This window comes from Mesoplodon bidens (genome assembly GCF_964165515.1).
Source record: "Mesoplodon bidens genome assembly, chromosome: 7".
NCBI lineage: Eukaryota > Metazoa > Chordata > Mammalia > Artiodactyla > Ziphiidae > Mesoplodon > Mesoplodon bidens.
This window is the reverse complement of record NC_138164.1, coordinates 11,665,832-11,690,111: the sequence shown is the minus strand read 5'-3', so window position 1 is coordinate 11,690,111 and position 24,280 is coordinate 11,665,832. Positions and strand designations below refer to the sequence as shown.

The following is a 24,280-nucleotide window of genomic DNA, read 5'->3' as shown; positions in this document are numbered from 1 at the left end:
TTAGTTTCTGTAAAACTTTTAAGCAAACCTATCTTTAATGATTGGCTAACACTTACTGAACACTTAGGTGCTTGGCACTGTTGTAAGTACACAGACTCACTCATTCTCTCCCAATGAGCCATGAAGTGGTGCCGTGTGTATCTGTGCTGTACGGATAAGGAGCCGAGGCCCAGAGAGATTAGGTAATGGCTCCAGTCTCTTACAGCTTGGCTCCAGAGCCCACGCTCTTCACCAGGACCCCAACTGCCTTCCAGAAAAGCATCTACATGCATTTGAAAACCACAGAACATAGCTGACATGGGTCGGTCTGTATACACAGGCACACACACAGTGCACGTTTGCCTTCTCAGAAATCAAGAGGTTCAGGGGCCTACCGTTTATAAGCTACTGTCTTAGAAAAAGGTCCTGGAAGTTCTGAGCTGGTATTGGTATAAGAGTAAGGACTTTTGCAGATACGTTGGGACTCCACCTGGGGCTTGAAGAATGCAGGATTCAGATAGGCTGGGAGGATGAAGAAGGACATGGGAAAGGGAGATCAACACACCTGGGGACCTAAAGGCAGGAGTGAATATGGGGCGCCCCCTGGAGGCCATCCAGTGACTCACTGGAGTCAAGATGCATGTTGGGAGATGGGTTTAAGGCAACAGGTTCTAGAGGACCTCAGGAAACAAGGCTGAGGACAGGACAAAGATGGTGTGAGGAGCCTCGTCACCTCCATCTGCTCTTTGGTCCATTACTTCCGCAGGGATAAGTCAGATAGAGGCTTTCCATAAGCAGAGAGAGCAGGAAAGAGGGAAGGTGGCAAACCTTCCTCCCCGCCGGGCTTCCTCCCTGCCGGGCCTCCGTCTCCGCAAGTGGGTGAGCGATGGGCCAGAGGACAGCGTTGACCGTCCTGGTGACTGTCGATTTGACTCTCGTCTCCCGTTCCAGCCGTCACCTGCCCTCCCAACAGCCACTACGAGAGCTGCGTGAGCGTGTGCCAGCCCCGCTGCGCCGCGATCCGCCTGAAGAGCGACTGCAACCACTACTGCGTGGAGGGCTGCCAGTGCGACGCCGGCTACGTCCTCAACGGCAAGAGCTGCATCCTGCCCCACAGCTGCGGCTGCTACTCTGACGGCAAGTACTACGAGGTAGGGGCGCCCCGCCCGCCGGGTCCTCCTTGCCGGGCAGCAGATTTCTCTCCCGCCCCAAGAGGCGGGCCACGGTGGACCCATCTTCCCACTAGATTACGAAGATTGTGGTGTGGATTCGCAGGGAGGCAGGAGCGGGGGGCCGAGAGGTCAAGGACAGGTCTGGTGAGGCTCTCGCGCACGGAGTACCGGATTGGGAAACGTGTTTGGGTCTCACTCTCCCACCCCTCCTCGCTAGCATTTGTGTTTCTCTCTCCTCCACGCCTTTCTCTAGGCCCTTCTGATTTCTTCTCCTGTGAATCTTAGTTAGAAAGCTTCTGATGTGGCTACTGTTTGGAAATAGGACGGTGGTGAATCTGACATTGGTAGCTGTCTCAGCTAAGGACACTTTTAACTGGAAAAGATGGAGCTCGAGGCTGGCAGACGGGGCTTTCCCTCTTCTGCTTATTGCAGCTCCGTTAGAGGGAGTGAGGGCTGCCATCTCTGCATGTGTCATTTGTCACTCTAGTACCATCCCCCGAGAGTTGTGTCCTACCCTCTGCTTCTCTCTCTCTGGGGGCTTCACATAAAGTTGATGAAGATGCCCTTCTTCGACGTCATTCAGTAAAACGTATTAGCTCACAAAACCATTTACTTTTCTACCCTGTAATCTTTCTTTATGTGCTGTAATGCTAAGCTAGAAGAGGTCTTTCCTGGAGAGGGTATTTAGCCCTTGGGTCTGCCTCCAGGCCATTCTCTGTTTAAAGGATATCAACACCGTACACTGGCGAGTAGACAGTTAACAATAGCATAGAATAGCTGCTATTTGCAGCTATTTACAGATCGCTGTGCTAGTGGTATCGTTGGGGATGATAAAGCATGTTCCCTGCCTTTAGGAACTTAAAAATCTATTCAGGAGAGGGGGAAAAAATGCACTTTAGGGCTTCCCTGGTGGCGCAGTGGTTGAGAGTCCGCCTGCCGATGCAGGAGACACGGGTTCGTGCCCCGGTCTGGGAAGATCCCACATGCCGCGGAGCGGCTGGGCCCGTGAGCCATGGCTGCTGAGCCTGCGCGTCCGGAGCCTGTGCTCCGCAATGGGAGAGGCCACAACAGTGAGAGGCCCGCATACCGCAAAAAAAAAAAAAAAAAAAAAAAAAGCACTTTAAAGAACAAGAGGACGATTACAAAATAACATATCAACAAATGAAATATAATACCCTAGAAAACTAATCAATTTTAAGATGAAAAAGAGCCGCAGCATTAAAAAAAATCTAATTGAAATGCCTGAACTGGAAATAAACTAGGCAAAAAATAAATAATGCCTCCGTTCTGTAAAGATGCATTGTTCTTGTTCAAGAACAACTAAGTTGGCTTTACTTTGAGAGGAGATAAAAGAAAATCAATATGGACATTACCTTCAGTCTCATTTTCGGTGGGAAATTTGTTTAAATGTTGTATTAGAAAGATGGGGAAAAGTAGAGTAAAATCATAAAATTGATCAAAGAAGGCTTCTTGGTAGAGGTGAGTTTTGAAGTTAAGCTCTTAGAAATATTGATTATTTGAAAGGAAGAGGCAGAACATGTGGGAGAAAATAATAATAGATTCCGTTTTCCCACAATCTGGGAGAAGAGATAACCAGGCTCAAAACTGAAAAACACTATTATAATCTCTGCTCCCCTGTCCAGAGATTTACTGAAATGTATCCATCTAGCAAGTGTGTCATGCACCCCTCCACAGAGATCCTGAGTGTCTGTGACATAATGGAATGAGATTTGGGTTTGATCCTAGCTGAACTAATGCTGTTGATGTGACATTGAGCAAACTGTGTCATTTCTCTGAGCTTCTGTTGCCTTATCTACAAAAGATTACTAATAATACCAACTCAATATAGTCATTGTATAAATAATCTATGCCAGGTGGCTTAGTACCTGGCACCTAGTAGTTCAATAATTGGTAACTGCTATTGTTTTTGTTAATTCTCTTAAGAAGCATTTTATAAATGAAAAATCCAGGTGTGTTAATGAAATGATGCGTGTAAAAGCCCTTGGAGCTCTGAGGAAGGCACACTACAGCTCTTGGCAGCTATTAGCACTATAAACATTATTATCTGCTTTTCATCAGAAAGTCAGTGGGTTTTGACAACAACATGTATCTGGGAAGTAGCAAACTCACAAAACAGATAATCCACATCTACTTGCCACAATTCAAAGAAGCTTGGAGGCTTGTTTATTCAACAGATTTCTTTGGAAATAAAAAGAGAACACATCCAGCCATTAGCATGTAGGGTAATCACCCAGCTGACCTTGTCAGGTCTAATTAAGATGGAGAAAGCAGCACTGGCCCTGTCTCTTTACTGTGATGCTAGTTTCATGATCAAGTTCTCCTGTGGGATGAGTTATTTACCCTTGATCATATCCACATACTTGAGGTTATTTTTCTCTTTCCACCCATGTAATGTCTGACTTCTTATCAGAGAGAGGCCAGACCATCCGCTCAATTATTCTGCAAATCTGATAAGAGAAAGAAAGTCAATATTTTACAGGTCTGGAAGGAGGGAAGACTTGGTTCCAGGAACTACTGCCTTTTGAGGATGAAAGAATCAGCAGTGCACTGGAATCTTGAAGTGCACCAGATTGAGAAAACTTTTCCTGGAAGATCTCACCCTCTATCTACTTACCCTTGGATCTGAGTCAGATCTGTATTTGATATCCAGGGTTTTGATAAGTCTATAATTAAAACAGAAAATGGTGACCAGACAGTAGCATAGGCCCATCTTGTGCCATTAAAACACCCTCCCTGGGCTTCCCTGGTGGCGCAGTGGTTGAGAGTCCGCCTGCCGATGCAGGGGACGCGGGTTCGTGCCCCGGTCCGGGAAGATCCCACATGCCGCGGAGCGGCTGGGCCCGTGAGCCATGGCCGCTGAGCCTGCGTGTCCGGAGCCTGTGCTCCGCAATGGGAGAGGCTGCAACAGTGAGAGGCCCGCGTACCGCAAAAAAAAAAAAAAAAATGCCCAAGGTAGAAATTAAACCCCCCTAGATACAGACATCCTGGTTCAGGTTCCAAGGCCCGTGATCCCTCAGTCCTCATCCAGAACAGGCCCGTGCTGTTCTTTTAAAAATAAGAGCTTGGGCTTCCCTGGTGGTGCAGTGGTTGAGAGTCCGCCTGCCGATGCAGGGGACACGGGTTCATGCCCCGGTCCGGGAAGATCCCACATGCCGCGGAGCGGCTGGGCCCGTGAGCCGTGGCTGCTGAGATTGCGCGTCCGGAGCTTCTGACAATCACGACCAATTTCCAACAGTTCCCTGGAATTCTTGGTCTAGAACAAGCACAAGATCAAGAGCACGAAGTCCCCAAGCAGAGTCATGTCTACAGATTGCAGAAAGAGTGAAAAATAATAGCTGCCACCAATTGGTGATACACTTGGTTGTAGTATTTAATATAACTTTATATAATTCCTCACTATCTGAAAGAGGATGAGTGGTCCTCCTCCGGTAATAACAGCAGCTATTATTTATTGAGTACCTTCTCTCAGCCGGAAAATGTGCTTCACATGTCTTATTTAATCTTCACAACTGCCTTGCCAGACATTATTATTATCTCCAGTTTAGAGAGAGGAAACTGACACTCTGGGAGCTTGGTAGTGCCCCTCAGGGTGGCCCATGTAGGGTGGCAGGGCTGGGATCAAATCCCAGGGGGCCTGATCTCAAAGCTCTCCTTTCATGGAACCTCACTGTTATCTAGGTCTCTCACTTCAGGACATAGAAATGGAGTATTTGCAACAGAAGTAAATTGGAAGTAGATTAGATACAAGGAAAACGTTTGGAACAGTGAGTATTGTGGAATGTTGAAATGGTTCATCGTAAGAGTTGGTTATAGCTTTCTTTTAACCTGTTTAAGATTGAAGGGTGGGGTTTATCATTATTGAGTGAATTTAAATTTCTTCCTTGAAGTGGAGCTGGTACTTGTTAGAGATTAATTTCCTACCAAATATTTTTCCTCTTCACTTAGTTCCTCTGGCAGCTGCCCATTCCGGTTGGTTGGCTGTGATTAGTTCTACAATCCAGCGGTAAAGATTCCCAAATTTTTGACTGAAACCAGTAAAGACTAAATTGCACATTGTTTGGCATCTGAGTCATGCAAGGGATGTAACGTTTGAATTGAACCAGCCTCCCTACTGCTCCTTGTTGCAAATTCCAGCCCCATTACTGATAGGCCAGCCCCGCCTGGAAAGGGTCCAGGTGGACTGGGCTTTGGGGTCCCCAACTCTGACCACAGCCTGAGTTGCATGCAAACGGCGCCTCTCTTCCAGCCCAAGCAGCTGTTCTGGAACAGCGACTGCACGCGGCGCTGCCGCTGTTTCCGGCGCAACCTGATCCAGTGCGACCCGCGCCAGTGCAAGTCAGACGAGGAGTGCGCGCTGCGCAACGGGGTGCGCGGCTGCTACAGCACCAAGACCTCCTACTGCCTGGCGGCCGGCGGCGGCGTCTTCCGCACCTTCGACGGCGCCTTCCTCCGCTTCCCAGCCAACTGCGCCTTCGTGCTCTCCACCATCTGCCAGAAGCTCCCCGACATCTCTTTCCAGCTCATCATCAACTTCGACAAGTGGTCGTCCCCCAATCTCACCATCATTTCTCCCGTCTATTTCTACATTAACGAAGAGCAGATTCTTATCAACGACCGGCACACTGTCAAGGTGACGAGCCCGTCCTTGATTCTTAAGAAACGTACTCTGGAACGAGGGCGTGTCTAGGGGGCTGTTTGCTGTCGTTTTCCGTGAGGTTTGAAGATAATAGGCTGTTGCTTCATACGTACCATACAACGATGACCAGATTTTAAAGAATGAAAATATAAAGATCCTATAAGCGTAAGCGTGGGCCCCATTTAGTCCTTGACTAACGATTTCCAAAGGGAATGTACAGTGTCTCAGGGCTATAAGGTCGGTGTGGGTGCTGATAGAGCCTCAGGTGAGAAAATGGTAGCTAAGTCAACTTTTACTCTGAATTAATTTCCAAAAAACATCTCATTTGTTTTTAAGAGCCTTTAAAATGATTCTTGGCTCTGCCTACCTGTACCAAGACCCACTCTTTCGTCTCTGCCATCCTTTCTAGAAACTGAGAGAAGGCAAGCGTTTGCCTATAAACACAGCTACCTAAATAAAAACGGGAGGGAGGTGCAAGAGGGAGGAGATATGGGGATATATGTATATGTATAGCTGATTCACTTTGTTATACAGCAGAAACTAACACACCATTGTAAAGCAATTATACTCCAATAAAGATGTTAAACAAACAAACAAACAAACAAAAACGGCAGGGAGGGATCGTCCCTAGCTATGAGAGCGCCCCCTGATGACGCACCAAGGGAAAGAAAACAGAGGAGGGATATGGTGGCTTTCTCTTAGGTTGGCCCTTCCCTAGGCCTGCTGCCTGGTTTCTTGTGAATCTTAGACCCGTATATAAATAAATGTGAATCTCCAACCCACCCCCATAACTAATACACCTCTCCAACTTGCATTCCTCCTAACCCTCCATTTAAGAAGATAATCTGCTGGGAACTAGTGGTGGTGACCCCCAGCCTCTCAGCTAAACCAGGCTGTTCACAGCAGACAGACCAGAACCATGGAGTCAGCACCCCCTACCCTGGGTTGCGGTTCCAGCTAGGGAGGGCCAGGGAGAGAGCCAGCACATGCATAGGAGCGTTTTTGAAATTGAGTGTTACTGTATCTGCTTTCTACCACCGGCTCAGATAATTGTGCACTGGGAATATCTTTATATGAAGAGTCATCAAATAGCTTAGTATCCAGCATTAGGGAAAAGACTGGCAGTATTTTGCAGGCTTAAAAGGAAAAGTCTGGATTTTAATACTGGTTTTTAACGTCAATGAAAGCTGCTACTGTTTTTGACACTCCAATTCCTTTTGCAAATTGGCCCACATAGACACAACTGCATTGGTCCAGAATACAGCAGCAAGAAAGTGAAAAGGGACCACATGACAGCAAAACTGACATTGTGCTGAATAAAATACCCCCAGCCACTAAAATAGTAAAGAATCATATTTTTTAAAGGCTTCTGCTTTTTTTAAGAAATGAAAGTTACTAATAACCTGGGGGCGGGGGTGAGGGAGAAGAATTTATTTTGTAAGTTCAGGAAAGGCATGTTATGTTCTGTCCTAAGGGCTAAGAAAAAAAGAAACTGTTATAAAGCAAGAAAATGACAAATGGAGAAAATACTGTGCCTATAGGACCTCTGGGAGGGTACCTCCTGTTTCAACATTATAAACAAGAAAACAATTAACATAGCAATAATCCCCAGGTTCATTTTAACCATGTTAGACCCTCCTTAGCACAGGGTTGGGATTTTGTTTTCAGTAATTGGTTTATGCTAGAGAACGTTTTATACAAAAATCCAGTCATTTGTTGTGAGTTATACTTTTCCATCATTTTTTTTTTTGTAACTCTCTGCCTCCATATTTTGCTTCTCTGGGGGGAACTGTGGACAGTTAGATGAGTGAGTACTCAAATTCTAGGGCGGGGGTCAGCAAAATATGAAATTCAGCCAAGTCTCCTTGCTGCCTGTTTTTGTAAATAAAGCTTTAGTGGAACACAGCCTCACTCATTGAGTTACTATTGTCTCTGGCAGCTTTCCTGCCACGAGGACAGAGTTGACAGAGATCATATGGGCCGCAAAGCCTAAAATATTTACTCTGGCCCTTTACAGTAAATGTTTGCCAGCCCCTGCTTTGAGGGTCATAGACTTTTTCTTTCTCCTTTGACAGGTGAATGGCACACAAGTGAATGTTCCGTTTATAACCGGGTTGGCAACCAAAATCTACAGCAGCGAGGGCTTCCTGGTGATCGACACCAGCCCTGACATCCAGATCCACTACAATGGTTTCAACGTAATAAAAATCAGCATCAGCGAGAGGCTGCAGAACAAAGTGTGTGGCCTTTGTGGCAACTTCAATGGGGACTTAACCGATGATTACGTGACCCTGCGGGGGAGGCCTGTGGTGAGCAGCGTGGTGCTGGCCCAGAGCTGGAAAACCAATGGCATGCAAAAGAGGTGAGAACGTCCAGCCGCTGGACTCAGGGGCCCCAGTCCTCCCACGTCCGTGACAGGTGTTGCTGAGGAAGGGACTTTGTACAGCATCACCCTTCCGGACTCCTACAGAGAGCTAAGCTGAAGGTCTCTGGAGTTTTCATCATACAAATAGGCACAGCAGTTTCTTGAACAGCAGAGGGAGGAACTAGACTTAGATGGTAAAAGTCTAAATGTTTGTGTCATCCAGCCCTCGGCTAAACAGAAGCGTGTGCCCAAGATTAGAATTCTGAAACCTTGGCCAGCTGCCTGACTGCAACTGCGCACCCCTGCTAGGGGGTGGGATTAAGATTTAACCCAGGAGATGGGGGCTATCCCTTGCTCCCCAGTGCTGAGACTGTGTGTCTGTGACTCTTACCAGAGGCTTGGTTTTGTGCAGGGACAAGTTGGTAGGAATCAAGAAAGCCTTTTTAAAAGCAGAAGTCCGCGAGGTTGTCATCAGGCCCCTCTCTGGCCAGCTTAAGTAGAATGAGCTAAACAAGTTACTCCAAAGGTGTTTAATTTAGGGCCCTTCTGGGCTGCTGAATTATGTTAATTCCTCTCAGGAGCTATAGATATGCTTCTCTTTCCTGGCCTTTCTTTGCTTGTACGATGGTTCTGTCCCCTTGTGCTTTAATACGCCAAACATCAGCTACATTCCCAGATGTGAAAATGAAGCTCCAAACCCTCTTTGACCCTTCTGCAGGTGTAAACTGAAAAATGTGCCATAAATTAAACTATCCTGTGAATTATGGGACCCAGAGCTGGAAAGAACCTTGGGCACCATCTGGTCCAGTCTCTTTTCTAGGTGAAACAGAGGCTAGAGTGGAATGATTTACGTAAGGGGGTCCTATAAGTGGCAAAGCCAGGATTAGATTCCAGAATTCCTAATGTGATGCTTTCTCTAAAATGTCACTTCTAGGGCCCACAGTTAGAAAAATGACTACTTTGCACATTTAAGCTATTCTGGGGCTTCCAAAGGTGAGCAAGATTCAGTTCCTCCTAAGGAATTATGAGTCTGTTTAAGCTTCCTTTCCCTTCATTTCTTCCTTTTTTTCTTCTTTTATAAGCGATTTCAGCCTGACACCAATTTTCTTGTGATGATTTTACTTTTGGTCTCTGATAGCTAAACTGGAACTGGTTGAGAAGTCTCTGGACTTCCTTTCAAATCTTTAATTCTACCAACTGTCATTGCTATTATTATTCATAGTGATAGTAACTATTATTATTATTGGTGGTGGTTGTTATCATATGAACACCCGTTAATAGTTATTGTATCAGTTATATCAAAGGTTAATGGTTATTATATCAATATCCACCTTTTGTCTGACACTTTGGCTACCAGTCCATCATTTTATTTTACCCTCACTTATCCCAGTGTTGTAACAATAGAAATTACCTTGACTTTCCTAAGGTCACATAGTCTTTTAGTGTTGGGATCAGCATCCCACACTAACTTCTGGGTTAGCTAAAAAGGGCACTGCCATGGTCTGCCCTTTCACTGGCCATCTTGGATGCCTTGTTTTGCCTCCTACCCTGACCAGACCTCTCGCCCCCAGCTGCAACGAGCTGCAGTTCTCCCAGTACGCAGCCATGTGTGACAACGTGCACATCCAGAAGATGCAGGGCGACGGCTACTGCCTGAAGCTCACGGACATGAAGGGCTTCTTCCAGCCCTGCTACGGGCTGCTCGACCCCCTTCCCTTCTACGAGTCCTGCTACCTGGACGGCTGCTACAACCACAAGAAGTACCAGCTGTGCGGCTCCCTGGCTGCCTATGGGGAGTCTTGCCGCTCCTTCGGGATCCTCAGCACCGAGTGGATTGAGAAAGAGAATTGCTGTAAGAGAATTATTTTATTTCTGCAGACTCTTTTCTAAGGTGAAAGCACAGTGGCATCACTGTATCCAGGGCTGGCTGGCTGGTCTGCATCTCGACCCATAGATCTGCTTCCAGGGTTGGAGGGTGGAGAGCTGTGAGCTGTAGCAGATTTCATGGGGCGCATTTTCAGTGGAGCCTGACTCCCCTCTAAGTGCCTGACCAGTTATGGAATTGGAAACACCAGCTGGGGAAGGTGAGGTTCTCTGGGTTGGAGGAGGACCAGTGTAGTTAGTGACTTTAAGATAGCCGGACAGAGTATAGGATTCCTGATTGATTTCAGTGCCCCAAACTCAGCTCTACTTACCATGGCTCCCTTAACATGGGTCAGAGCCCAGATCAGAAAGAGAAGGCACATGGCAAGTGGCAAGTTGAGTTGGAATTGAGCTGGCTGTATCTGCCTGGTTGCAAGGAAGCCATGGTTGGATTCATAAAGGGATTACACATATATTACTGATAAAATAAAGATCTGTAGATTCTTGCATTTTTTTTTTGTAGGTTAAACACATTAGGGTGGTAATTGCTTGTTCATTCAGCATATGGGTGTTTTTATTGGTAGATTCATGTCTTGATTATTTGAGCCTGTTCTTAATTATTTATGCATAGAGAGCCATGCCTGATTCAGGAGCCTTCAGGTTGGTTCTGTTAGTTACAAGTGTATCATGTTCTGATTATCTTTTGCAAAAGAGGAGAGTCTGAGGTTCTAGCATATTAGGTCTAAATTTGTTGGGGGCGGGGCAGTTTACAAGGCCCAAGATTCAGATGAATCACTGTGGGAGTAGATCTTCTTTTTTTTTTATTATTATTTATTTATTTACTTATTTATTTTATTTAACAAACTTAATCAGTTATACATATACATATGTTCCCATATCCCCTCCCTTTTGCGTCTCCCTCCCGCCCTCCCTATCCCACCCCTCCAGGTGGTCACAAAGCACCGAGCTGGTCTCCCTGTGCTATGCGGCTGCTTCCCACTAGCTATCTATTTTACGTTTGGTAGTGTATGTATGTCCACGCCACTCTCTCGCTTTGTCACAGCTTACCCTTCCCCCTCCCCATATCCTCAAGTCCATTCTCTAGTAGGTCTGTGTCTTTATTCCCACCTTACCCCTAGGTTCTTCATGCATTTTTTCCCTTAGATTCCATATATATGTGTTAGCATACGGTATTTGTCTTTCTCTTCCTGACTTACTTCACTCTGTACTGTCTGTTAATTTGCATCTGCCCTCTGACCACACCAGGTCCACTGAAGTGGCAAGTCCAGAGTGTGACCACATGCTGCCGTGCATTGGTGTGAAAATCAAGTTGTGTTTCTGTTTGTTTTCCTTTTTAGCAGGAGTGGTTGAAGATCCCTGTCTGGGGGCGGACTGTCCCAATCGAACCTGTGAGCTGGAAAACGGAGGGGAGCTGTGTGGCTGCATGGAGCCCCCTCCCTACGGAAACAGTGAGTCACACCTGCCGCCACCCCACCCCCGGCCAGACAGGCCCCGCGGGAGATGCCCGGCAGCCATGTAGGAAGGCTTTCGGGTGGGAGCCCGCACGTCCCACACCGTGGGTTAGAAACCCAAGTAACGAAGCTTTCATGAGCATTTAAGCAGAACAAGGAAGGAACGGGACCTCTTCAAAGCAGGCTGATGTTCGTTTCCTTGTAGCTACATCCTTTTCTTCAATAAATGATAACACGCAAATTTGGACATGCATAGAATCAGCCAGCTCCATCTGAGGCCATGCTCAACATTAGAGGGATCCAAATTGATCTTTTAGACTCACAGGGAGATAAGGTGGTTTGACAAAAACATGAAAGAATCAGGACGAGAGTGCCAGGTGCTGTAAGACGTGTTTAAAGGCAGCTTTATCGGGCCCGAAGCTTTTCGGTGGGTCCTGAAGAAAACAGAAATGTCGAAGCAAACAGCAAACAACTAGGACTCCAGGTAGGAGTCCCCTTAAGGTAGGAATGGCCTTGTCCCCTGGCCAAGAGCACACTCGTTTGGTTGGCTTGTGGGAGACCTGCTTTGCTTCCCAGCCCCGTGTCCTTGGCTGAACTGAGGAACTCAGAAGGCACACGCCATGTTTAGCATCATCAGAGAATGAAAGCCTGGTTGACCAGAAGGCTCCACAGAAGGGGACCACATGTGCTGTTCAAAGGCTTCACCTAAGTAGATAAAAACGTTTCTCTCTGTTTCTTTAGTGCTTATTAGCCTGTGTTTGTGTACTCACGGAAAATGTCCATTGGCGCATTCCATTTCAAAAAACAAGAGCTCCTAGTGCTGGCCTGGGTACCAGCTGGGCTGTGGAGTGGCCTGACCAGGGCTGCCCTCACTTGGGGCATGTTCTTTAGCCAGGCCACAGTGAGCCAGATGCAGTATGGAGCTTACGGACAGTAGCTACCACCAAAGTGGGGTGGAAATCCTGGGTTTAGGAAGAAAAGATCAAAGACACTTTGTATAGCATTTTCATCTTTAAAAAAAGGCTCTCTGGGGACTTCCCTGGTGGTCCAGTGGTTAAGACTCCTCGCTTCCAATGCAGGGGGCGTGGGTTCGATCCCTGGTCGGGGAACTAAGATCCCACATGTCGCACGGCATGGCCAAAAAAACAAACAAACAAAGGCCCTAGCATTGCCCAAGTTATTGCTTTGAATGAGTTCATATACCTGTTTAGTTTGATCAGAGCTTCATTAGAAATGCTGCAGCCTCTGTGTGAAGACCATCAGCCTCTTCTAAAGAGAATGGGGTGCTTCGCCCACCCACACAGCAAGACCAACTCCCACTGACATGACTTTCATAATGACTGTTTCCCCACAGACTCCCACGACATCATTGATGCAGAGGTGATCTGCAAGGCTGCCCAGATGGAAGTGTCCATATCTAAGTGCAAACTCTTCCAGCTCGGCTTCGAGAGGGAGGGTGTGCGGATCAATGACAGGCAGTGCACCGGCATTGAGGGAGAGGACTTTATCTCCTTTCAGATCAACAACACCAAAGGGAACTGTGGAAACATTGTGCAGGTGAGGAACGAGGGCAGGACAGAGCATGTGGCTGAGGCGGTGACAGCTCCAGGTGTTTGCACATTGATTGTTCTTAAGCCAACTTCAGGGGTTTGACTTAGAAACATGCTCCTTGGAAAACAGCAAAAGACATACGCGAAATGAAGGACAGCGGGAAACTAATTATTGGGTGCTAAGTGGTTGAACTGAAAGCAAGATAAATGACATGCTTCCTTCCCTGGTTCACGCTGTCTGCTGTCCTTTGCCCTGCATGTTGACACGTTTTTACCTCTCTCATGCTTCTGTTGTTCTTCCAGGTAAAGACAGCTGGGTTCAGCTATTTCAGGGTGTAAGGATGTCCCAGACATCACTTAACAGTTGGTTGCAGAAATACAGCAAGGTCACAGCATTTTGTGTCGGGTTATCCAATTCATAGGTTAGCAAAGCATCTCACTTCTCTTCCTCCTGGGCCTTCCTGCTGTCTTTTTTGGATAACTGTGTTCATTAACACTTTTTATCAGGGAGTGAAAGTTGCAAGACGGTGAAACATGCGTGGGTTCGTCTAAGTACTTGTGGGCATATCTGGTACAAGATTTGGCAGAGGCTGGATTTTGAATTAAGACTTGAAAGAGAAGATATATATTACCTCAGGATGGCATTACTTCATGCTGTCCCCAGCTTGGGTTCCCACAGATAACTGGGGACTGGTTGTACTTACAATTCAGTGGTACATGAAATCACCCTCCGTGGGCATTCAAGGTTATCAGACTGAAGGGTGCTGTTGACATTTATTGTAATACTTTTTTTCTAGTAAGTGCTGAGACTAGCTCCATCCTGATTTATATTGGCCTCTGGGTTATATAGGAAATGAAGCCATTTTTCTACTTTCCGGCCCGTGGATTTGAAATGCAAGCTACATACTCACGCCCAGATTTAATGATTTCTGACCTCCCTTTGCTTTGCAGTCCAATGCCACTCATATCATGTATAAGAACACCATTTGGATAGAAAGTGCCAACAATACTGGCAACATCATCACCAGGGACAGGACGATCAGTGTGGAATTTTCATGTGCTTATGAGCTGGATATCAAGATCTCCTTGGACTCTGTCGTGAAGCCTATGCTAAGGTAGAGAATCTCATGGGCTGTGCACGTTGCTCTGTCTTTTCCTTGACAGTTAAGGTTAGCACAGTCAAAACTACTAGCATCTGTCTTTGAAGCACTAGGGAGAGAATAATTCATATTTTCTGAACCTAGATGCCTTAGACCAGCATTGTTCGATAGAGCTTTCTACAGTGATGGGAATGCCCTATATCAGTACTCTCCAATACAGTAGCTGTATGTGGCCATTGAGCACTTGAAATGTGCCAGGGGGAGAGAGGTGCTGAGGAATTGAATTTTTAATTTTAATTAAAATTAGATTTAATTATTTAAATTTAATTATTAGACTTTACTACTCTCTGCTTGGCCTTCCCTCTGCATTTTCAGCTTGGAAAATGGTAATTGAATAGATAACATTGCTTGGGGTTCCCTGACTTATGACTGTTTCTCTTGCAGCGTCATTAACCTGACAGTTCCAACCCAAGAAGGCAGCTTCACCACCAAGATGGCGCTCTACAAAAATGCCTCCTACAAACATCCATACCGCCAGGGCGAAGTGGTGCTGACGACTCGAGATGTACTGTATGTAGGGGTCTTTGTGGTTGGAGCTGATTCCACGCATCTGATTCTGACGCTGAACAAATGCTACGCCACCCCGTCCCGCGACAGCAATGACAAGCTCCGATACTTCATCATTGAAGAAGGGTGGGTAGCCTCTTCTCGGAGGACAGTCTCAGAGCCTTTAGTATTAGATTTGTCTACATTGTTTTTTAGGGAAGAGAATGGGAACTAACGTTTGTTGACGACCTACAGGGCCAGCATTTTGCACCCAAGAACTATCTAATCCTGATGACAACGTATGAGGTAGATATTATAAGCCCCATTTTACAGATGAGAAGGCTGAGGCTTAGTGAATCAAGCAGTGCTTAAAATCACACAGCAATTTAGTGATAGATCACCAGTTCCATGTGGCATTAACTACAAAATGCTTTACTCTCAATGTGACCCAAAAGGGCATTCTGTCCTGCCTACTTGAATTTCAATCTGAGTTAAATGTGGATTATCTGCAAACGAAAGGATGTAAGGAGAATAACTAAAGGTTGGTGAATAGGAAATCTATGAAAATTTAAAAGGGATTAGAATAATAGCTTATAAACTTTCTTTTTTTTTTTTTTTTTTACTTACCAGTATATGCCCAGCACCTAGCATATTTCCTGAAACAGAGTGGTTATGCAACAAAATTGTTGAATGAATGAATAAATGAATGGGTGAATGAAAAAGAAGAAAAGACTGTGGACCAAACAACAACCATGATAATTATCTTTATTTTATAAAAACACTTACTGGTTTTGTCAAGCAACAATACTTTTTAAACAGGTTTATTGCATACATAATTTATATACAATATAATGTACTTGCTCTAAGTGTAAAATTCAATAATTTTTAGTAAGTTTACAGAGAAGTGCAACCATCACCATAATCTAATTTTGGAACATTTCCATCATCCCAGTACCATAATTCTTAAAAGCAGTTGACTATGTTAATCAACATTCTTTCTCTTATAAGTGGTAGAGGCCATTTCAAACTAGTTTATGCAAAAGCAAGGCACTTAATGGTTACAAAACCAAATCACGTTAAGTAGATGCGGCTTCAGGGATGATTGGGTCCAGGAAGCCAGATGCTCTCAAGACTCCCTCCCTCCCTCTATCCCTTGCTCTCTGTTTCTCTGTCTCAGTCACTGTCCCTCTCTGTCTCTGTCTCTCTCATTGACCTCGTTAGACACTGGCATTTTTTTCAGCATTGTAACCCCCAGGAGTGAGCATTCCTTCTGACCCCAATTCAGGGAATCCCTGAGAAGGAGTATGATTAGCCTTTCTTGGGTGGATTTCCTCTGCCTTGTTTGGAGGAGATGCAACATTAAATTGCCTGGTGTTGGGGAGGACAAAGTTTTTCTTGACCCTCTTAGGGTTCCTGGCTGGGTCTGAACATTAAATGGACAAAGACAGATTCACAGGAAAAAAGCATAACATTTATCTAATGTAAGTTTTACGTGACATGGGAGTCTTCATAAGGAAACCAAGACTCGAAGAAACAGTTCAAGCTGAGTACCGTTATGCCTGGTTTGATGAAGAGTGGACAGTCATGGAGAAGGTCAAGAGTATGTGGTAATTGTAGTAAACTTCAGGGAATCTTAGCCAGACTGTTCAGATTCATCTCAGTGTCCCTTTGTCTTCAGAGATAAGGATGCTCCTTTCCTTCTGGTATAGGGAGGGCACCTCTCACATAAGGGCTTTATGACCTGCTTCAGGTGAGAAGAGGGACATTCCTGGTTCTGCCATTTTCTCAAACTCCTTCAGCTTAAAATATTCAAGGTGCCAGGTTTGGGGGTAGTGTTTCTTGAATCCTACCCCAGGCCTGAGTCAGCATCCCTCCCTGGAGTGGTCAGGGAGTGCTGTGGATACTGTAATTAGCCTTAAAGTTGGGGAAGGAAGGAATGGTTCCCCCAAAGAAGAAGAGTATGGTTCTAGGCAGACAAACAATAAATAGCCACTATTTTGCACATGAACAGGCTCAGAGCCTGTACACAGCTCACCCAAGGACACCCAACCAGCAAGGGGCAGAGGAAGAAATCTCTCAAGCACCAAGACGCATCAACTCCCTACCTGGCCAGGTGTGGCTTGTGGCCTGCATTGCTGAGGCATAGAGTGGGATTTTCAGCAAAAGCCTCATGAAGGCACTATCTTTTTGAGTTGATTTTTAGCCTCCCTAGGGGCAGAGGGAAGGACTTGGTGACTATGTGGTATCTTAACAGGCCCAGATGCTCTGGCTAACATCACAGGTCTCCGTTTCTTCAACTGTTCCCTTCCTCCCCCTCCCCCCGCCCCAGCCATGGTCCTTTCCCAAAGTAAAAGAGCTACTGATCTGAGCCGCTGTACAACAAACCTGGGTGGGCAGTCTTGGGCTGCCTTTGAAGGACACTGTGGCGTTTAGCATTTTTTAAATAGTATTTAATAGAGTTGACCCAGAGAGGGAGAGTAAGTGAGCGGGCTCATAAATCTCAGCTCCCCCAGGGTCTGCATGAAGGTCTTCAAATTAAACAGTTGTTGGGTGTGAAGCAATTTCATCGTGTGAGAGAATTTAATTCATGAGTCCTCTTGACCTTTCTTGGAGGGACGTGGTTATTGGTTTTTCCCAGTGAGCTTAGGGGAAAACTGCTGCCCAGTGCTGAATGACTGAGCAGCAGAATGGGTCCGCATCAGAATTTGGGGAGAGGGGCCAGCTGCTCCTCTCCAGCTACGTTCTGGGCAGAGACGCCACCGCCATCTACCAGTGATGCCAAGGTCTGGGCACACGAAGGTCACTTCTCTGTTCTCTTCATGTGCCCAGACAGAGGAAAGGACACTTGTTCCTCTGATAGTGGACAAAGGATTTTAGTGCTTGGTTTGTTTGTCCCCCTAAGGCGGCATCCAGACAGCCTGTCCCTGGTTCCCGAGGCCCCTTCCTTCTGCTTCCTGTTTTTCTGACACTTAAACCTCAAATCATCTCTCTGGGAGTTGGGGGTCTAGTTAAGACAGAAGGTCTGCGTGAAGACTGGAGGGCTGAGAATGTTGTAGAATCCTTGAACCAATTTATAGATTACTCAAATGAGTCACAGTGACAAGGAAAAGTGTGGCAAGTAAGTTTTTGTTTCAAAGCGTTTGGGAAACTAGTGCCTTATGGACTAACTACCAAACTGAATAGGTGTGGGAATGCTGAAGGATAACTTCAATTTTTAATTTTCCTTATCACGAAGCTACTGAATCCTGGGGGCCAGGGGAAGGAAACATAAGGAAAAGAGTCACCCTTTTTATCTTGATAAGATCGTTTTAAAGAGCTTCTTGGCTGCAGTGGGCCAACCTTGGCCATGGAAGCACAATTCGTTCATTCAGTCACTGATTCATCCAGTCTAAAAAAAAGATTTCTTTTTTTGGTCTAAAAATTAAGTATAATTTTAATACCATATTTCAAACAAATCGGTTCTGAGAGTTAATACTGTACGTAATGTTTCAAAAGTAAAAATACAGCTTTATATATACACATACACGTTCTCTCAGAGCTGAAAGACGGGTCATAGCTTTTATTGCTTCTCAGGCAAATATTTGTGTGAGTTTGACTAAAGAGCATCTAAGTATTCTTTTTAATTTATTTTTCATTTTTATTTATTTATTGTTTTACAGTACATTCTTGTTGGTTATCTGTTTTAAATATAGCGGTGTGTACATGTCAACCCCAAACTCCCAATCTATCCCTCGCCCCCAGCCTTCCCCCACTGGTAACCATAAGTTCTTTCTCTAAGTCTGTGAGTCGATTTCTGTTTTATAAATAAGTTCATTTGTATCACTTTTTTTAGATTCCGCATATAAGCATATAAGCATATCATATATTTGTCTTTCTCTGTCTGACTTACTTCACTTAGTATGATAATCTCCAGGCCCATCCATGTTGCTGCAAGTGGCATTATTTCGTTCTTTTTAATGGCTGAGTAATATTCCATTGTATATATGTACCACATCTTTTTAAATACTTACTGCGTGCCCTCCAGTGTGTTGGAGACACAGTGAGGACTACACCTTGGTTCTTGCACCCCAGGGGCTCAGCAGGGTGTTGTTGGCAAATCCAGGCAAAGCCACCTGTTCCTGCCTGGTCAGGGCATGTGTATATAGGAGGGGGAGCCACAGATGGGCATTGGAGAAAGAGCAGGGTTAGTTAGCAGCGGAAGAAGTGCAGAGAGGCTTCCAGGTGGGGGAAACAGTACATGAAAAGACCCTGGGGCATAAGAGACTGTGGTCCATTTAAGAAACTCTAACAGGTGGAGGCGAGATACCTGTGTCCCTGCCTGTTGGCTCAGTACCACAAGGAGAGGGGAAGGGAGTGATTCCTACATCAAAACAATCGTTCAGCTCATCTTTGACTGCTGGTCCGTCTTCTCCAGCTCCCACCTGTTTTCACTTGTGGGAAGATTTCCCAATAGAGCTTGAAAAAGGGGCCCCTGCCAAAACTGATAATGAACTGAAGAAAGTACGGAAGATGTAAGGACTCATCTTGTGTTTATTAAACTGCTATCAGTAAAACACAGCCTTGTGAGGGGGAGGAATGAGAAACTGGCGGAGAGGGAAATTGAGTGCAGGCCCTGTGGTCATTTTGTTTTCAGCTGCAGTTAAGATCCTAATTTGAGGTGCTACTTGATGCTTTTCCAACCAACTGAAACTATAAGGGAGTCGTAGTCAATGACAGACCCACACACTCCAGAGGTCACCTTCAAACGCAAAGGCATTTTTACCGTTCATGATGGTTTTTGTATGAAACAGGAAAGCGTGAAGCAGAGAGTCCCTTTTTTCCGAATAGGTGTCAGAACATTAAAGACAACACCATTGGCATCGAGGAAAACGGTGTCTCCCTCACCTGTCGCTTCCACGTCACCGTCTTTAAGTTCATTGGGGATTACGATGAAGTCCATCTGCACTGCGCAGTGTCCCTCTGTGATTCAGAAAAGTACTCCTGTAAAATAGTAAGTGAGAGCATGACAATTCAGTGCTTAGCTTTATTTCTCTCAGTTCCAGTTTTCCCCACGTGGGGAGTCACGAATCCCAACGTCGGTGGCTCTTTAGAGTTCTTTAGGACTCACTGCACCTGGCAGGGGCTGCATTGGAACCATCTTCAGATGCCTAGGAGTGGCAGTCATCTGCACTGGAACAATAAGAGAGCAGGGTAGAATGATGACCATTTACTCCTTTTATCTGACTTAGAAATGTCAGTCTGTTGTTGGCATAACACTAGACCAGGGCTTCTCAAACCTCAGCACTACAGACATTTTGGACCAAATGATTCTTTGTTGTAGGGCTGCCCTGTGCTCTGTAGGCTGTTTAGCAGCATCCCTGGCCTCTACCCACTAGACCCCAGTATCACCTGGGTGATAATATCTCCTGACTTTGCCCAGTGTCCCTTGGGGGGCAAAATTAGCCCTGAAACCAATATGCCAGAGTCTCAAGGAGCCAGGCCATCTGCATCTGAGGTGAGCGATGGGGCCAAGCTCCCCTCCACCACAGAAGCAAACTCCCGGGCTCAGGATACACTTTATCCAGGTATCCTTTAGACAGGGATTATCCCACAGATCATCCAAATCCACATCCAGGCCTGAGGCTCTGGAGGGGCTGGCGGGATGAGGTGACAAACCAATCATCTGGTCCATGCCAGGCTTATATCCCCACGACGTATGGCTATGTCCCTAAGATTTTATTGCACTAGTACCCAGTCCCTAACCTTTAACATTGCAGCTTTATGCTCGCCCCACGTTGGCCGGATCGAGATGTGAATTATGGTCAGAGCTACTTAGAGATGCTGCTGCATACATTATTGTCTGATCTGATACAGAATCCTCCTCCCTGGGAAGGGAGCCTCTTTGAATCTAATTCTAGTGTGGAGAGTATATTTAATTCTGTTCAACATAAAGCCCCGAGTCCCAGTGGGCTCAGTGATCAGGAATGGATTGATTCTAATTAATCTGAGCTGCAGTAGTGCTCCAGGCAGAGCCACTGCCTCTTTTGGAGGTGGAAACGTGGTGAAGAATAAGTTATCAGCTTAACTGTGTGAGATTTTCCCTCCGGTGTTCTGTCTTTCAGAATTGCCCTCAAAATTCCAGGATTGCCACAGATTACACCAAGGAACCTAAAGAACAGATCATTTCAGTGGGACCTATTAGGAGAAAAAGTATGTATGTTCCCTAAAACACACTATACATGATTAAAACAGTGGGATTTGAAGGCTCGGGCTAAGCCTGGGGTGTGTTTTGCCTACTATGTGAATCTGGTGAACAAGGAGCTGGAGGACGCCAGTTTGGGGACCCCAGTTTGAGAAGCCTGCCCTCTTCCATAATGAAATCTTTTCACAGACTATTAAAAACTCATGACAGTACCGGGATTTTTTCCTTCCACTCCTCTCTTTAAGGCCTTGCCCTTAGATACGAGTTGAAGAGCTGGACTGTCTGCAGGTAACTTGTCCAGCGGCTCTTTTTCAGGGCTGGACTGGTGTGAGGACAACGGAGGGTGTGAGCAGATCTGCACGAGCCGGGTGGACGGGCCTCTGTGCAGCTGCGTGACGGGGACCCTGCAGGAGGACGGCAAGAGCTGCAGAGGTGAGCACGACTCCCGTTCAGGGCCGGCAGCTGGGGACATAGGAAGTTCTTGACCCTGAGGAGACAGTTCTATGTGAGGCCCACTCGGTCAGCAACTGATCTATGAGACTTCCAGAAAGTAAGAAGGAGAGATGAGGAAAACACCCAAGGAATTCTAGCATCATTTGGGGTTTTTTTTAAAACCTTTTGGTCCCTGCTCTTTTATCTAAAAGATAAAAGTGATTTTTAAAACATCTTTATTGGAGTATAATTGCTTTACAATGTTGTGTTAGTTTCTGCTGTATAACAAAGTGAATCAGCTATATGCATATGTATATCCCCATATGCCCTCCCTCTTGTGTCTCCCTCCCACCCTCCCACAGCTCTAGGTGGTCGCAAAGCACCCAGCTGATCTCCCTGTGCTATGCAGCTGCTTCCCACTAGCTATCTATTTTACATTTGGTAGTGTGTATATGTCCATGCTACTCTCTCATTTCATCTCAGCTTACCCTTCGCCCTCCCCATGTCCTAGAGTCCATTCTCTACGTCTAGGTCTTTATTCCTGTCCTGCCCCTAGGTTCTTCAGAATCTTTTTTTTTTTTTAGATTCCATATATATGTGTTAGCATATGGTATTTGTTTTTCTCTTTCTGACTTACTTCACTCTGTATGACAGACTCTAGGTCCGTCCACCTCACTACAAATAACTCAGTTTCGTTTCTTTTTATGGCTCAGTAATATTCCATTGTATATATGTGCCGCATCTTCTTCATCCATTCATCTGTTGATGGACACTTAGGTTGCTTCCATGTCCTGGCTATTGTAAATAGTGCTGCAATGAACATTGGGGTGCATGTGTCTTTCTGAATTATGGTTTTCTCAGGGTATATGCCCAGTAGTGGGACTGCTGGGTCATATGGTAATTCTATTTTTAGTTTTTTAAGGAACCTCCATACTGTTCTCCATAGTGGCTGTATCAATTTACATTCCCACTAACAGTGCAAGAGGGTTCCCTTTTCTCCACACGCTCTCCAGCATTTATTGTTTGTAGATTTTTTGATGATGGCCATTCTGACTGGTGTGAGGTGATACCTCATTGTGGTTTTGATTTGCATTTCTCTAATGATTAGTGATGTTGAGCATCCTTTCATGTGTTTGTTGGTGATCTGTATATCTTCTTTGGAGAAATGTCTGTTTAGGTCTTCTGCCCATTTTTGGATTGGGTTGTTTGTTTTTTTGATATTGAGCTGCATGAGCTGCTTGTATAGATGAAGGTGATATTTAAAGAAGGAAGTTATCCAGCCATTTAAGTACCAAATATTGGCCTTAGATCTCGCCCCAAGTCTACCTGGGTTGAGCTGGGACTGGGGTGTGTGATCCAACAAACAAGGTTTCCTGCAATAGCCTTGGCTGCCAGGTGTCCCTGGTACCCTCTAAGTTAGCAGGACTCCTAAAGGTTGGGTTAATTTCACTTCCTTGCTGCCTCAGTCCAGGCCATTTGGAGAAAGTGGGTTCTTGGCAATGAACAAAGTAGGTTCCTTTATTGGAATACCACAAAGATGTCTGATCCATGTCAAACAGGTATATTTTTTTCCACAGGACTTACTATGTCTCTCTCTGTTCACAGCCTCTAATTCTTCCATTGAACTTCAAGTTTGGACGCTGCTTCTCATCATGACCCAGATTTCATTATGGCATTTTGTCTATACATCAGGCACGACCTCATAATTAACTCAAGGTTGCTATATAAAGTACTGTAATTTACTTACTTCAACTCCCTGTAGGATAAAAGGTGTGTGCCCTTAAGTCAAAACCTATTTGAGATTGCCCACTGTCTCAAAGTGATGCCACCTGCCCCAAACGGTCAGGGTTCCAGAAAAGAGGGAAATGCCATGCTCCTCTTTCAAGGTATGCAACTGGGCTTCTAAAAGCCAGTTGTGGAAAACATATATCTTGCCTAAAATTTCCAAATAGTTGTCACTAGAAACGTTGGTTCGCATGAAAAACCGGTGAAGGAAAAAATTCTGGTTAGACAAGTCTGTCGGAAATCTGACCAGAGAAATCTATCCCACCAGTGCTGTTTCTGTATCATAGTTTTTATAGAGAAAGGGCCTGTTGGAACGATATCGAATATTGAGAAGCGGTGATTGGAAGGTTTGACTCCCCCTAAGGAATCTCTCCGATGTTTGGAAGCATCTGACCTCGATGTGCCTATGTTGCTCCCCTCCCCACACCCGCCGCTGTGTCCTCCAGCCCTGCCAGGCCACGTGGCCACCGCATGCATTGTTTGCAGACCTGGGGAACCCCAACACCCCATCCGTCTCTTCAGACCCAAACTCTTCTCTCTCACAAATCAACCAAATCATTTTTAACGTGTTTTATGCTTAAATAAACTTTGTGTTCAATTATTCTCATTACTCCATGGCTGGAATCATACTTATCGATGTTAAGCTTTGCACACTAAATAGCATCCTCTGGTTTAAAAAAAAAAAAAAAAAAAAACAGCAGCAGCAGTTGGAGCAGGTAGGCCCCGCTGGCCAGCACTTTAATGCGTTTTGTTATGTGCCTATTTGTCCCGACAGAGCATTAGCAGGGCGTTTAGTGAGGTGCCATGTGGAAGAGAAGCAGGCAGCATCCTCTTTTGTATGTGGCACAAAAACCCCACATTTACTATAATTAACTACATAATAGAGGGCCCGGTAAATATATCCCTGGGGTGCCTCTCTTTTTAAGGTTAAAAACAAAGTAAACGCCACTTCAAGTTTATTTTGAAGTTGTTTTGGATTTAAGCTGATGGCATTTTTTTCTTTTTCTGGGAACCCTGGGCAGAAACGCTGAGCAGAAATCCTAGCGTCCTTGACCGTGGGTTGTGGGTACAATTCCTGTTGTCTTACGTATAAAAGGCCCGGCATCACACTGTCACTGGGCTGAAGAAGCGGGGTATAGACTGAATCTACACTGAGCGGCTTTGCTCTCCCAGCCCCA

At 45.5% G+C, this 24,280-nt stretch overlaps 1 protein-coding gene across 2 annotated transcripts in view; it reads left to right on the top strand.

Annotated features, from left to right (window-relative positions):
* TECTA (tectorin alpha) overlaps positions 1–23,023 on the top strand; it is a gene marked incomplete at its 3' end in the record, with an annotated part of 67,657 nt that extends 44,634 nt beyond the window's left edge. The window contains exons 12-23 of one of the 2 annotated variants that reach the window (XM_081239931.1): positions 931–1,130; positions 5,419–5,802; positions 7,884–8,170; positions 9,745–10,025; positions 11,395–11,505; positions 12,863–13,065; positions 14,010–14,173; positions 14,603–14,851; positions 19,532–19,694; positions 20,806–20,893; positions 21,201–21,317; positions 22,923–23,023. In XM_081239931.1, the coding sequence (XP_081096057.1) occupies positions 931–1,130; positions 5,419–5,802; positions 7,884–8,170; positions 9,745–10,025; positions 11,395–11,505; positions 12,863–13,065; positions 14,010–14,173; positions 14,603–14,851; positions 19,532–19,694; positions 20,806–20,893; positions 21,201–21,317; positions 22,923–23,023 (2,348 nt within the window). Of the gene's footprint in view, positions 1–930; positions 1,131–5,418; positions 5,803–7,883; positions 8,171–9,729; positions 10,026–11,394; positions 11,506–12,862; positions 13,066–14,009; positions 14,174–14,602; positions 14,852–19,531; positions 19,695–20,805; positions 20,894–21,200; positions 21,318–22,922 lie in introns of both variants that reach the window. The other variant, XM_081239930.1, reaches the window with a different exon arrangement.
* Positions 23,024–24,280: the final 1,257 nt, after the last annotated feature.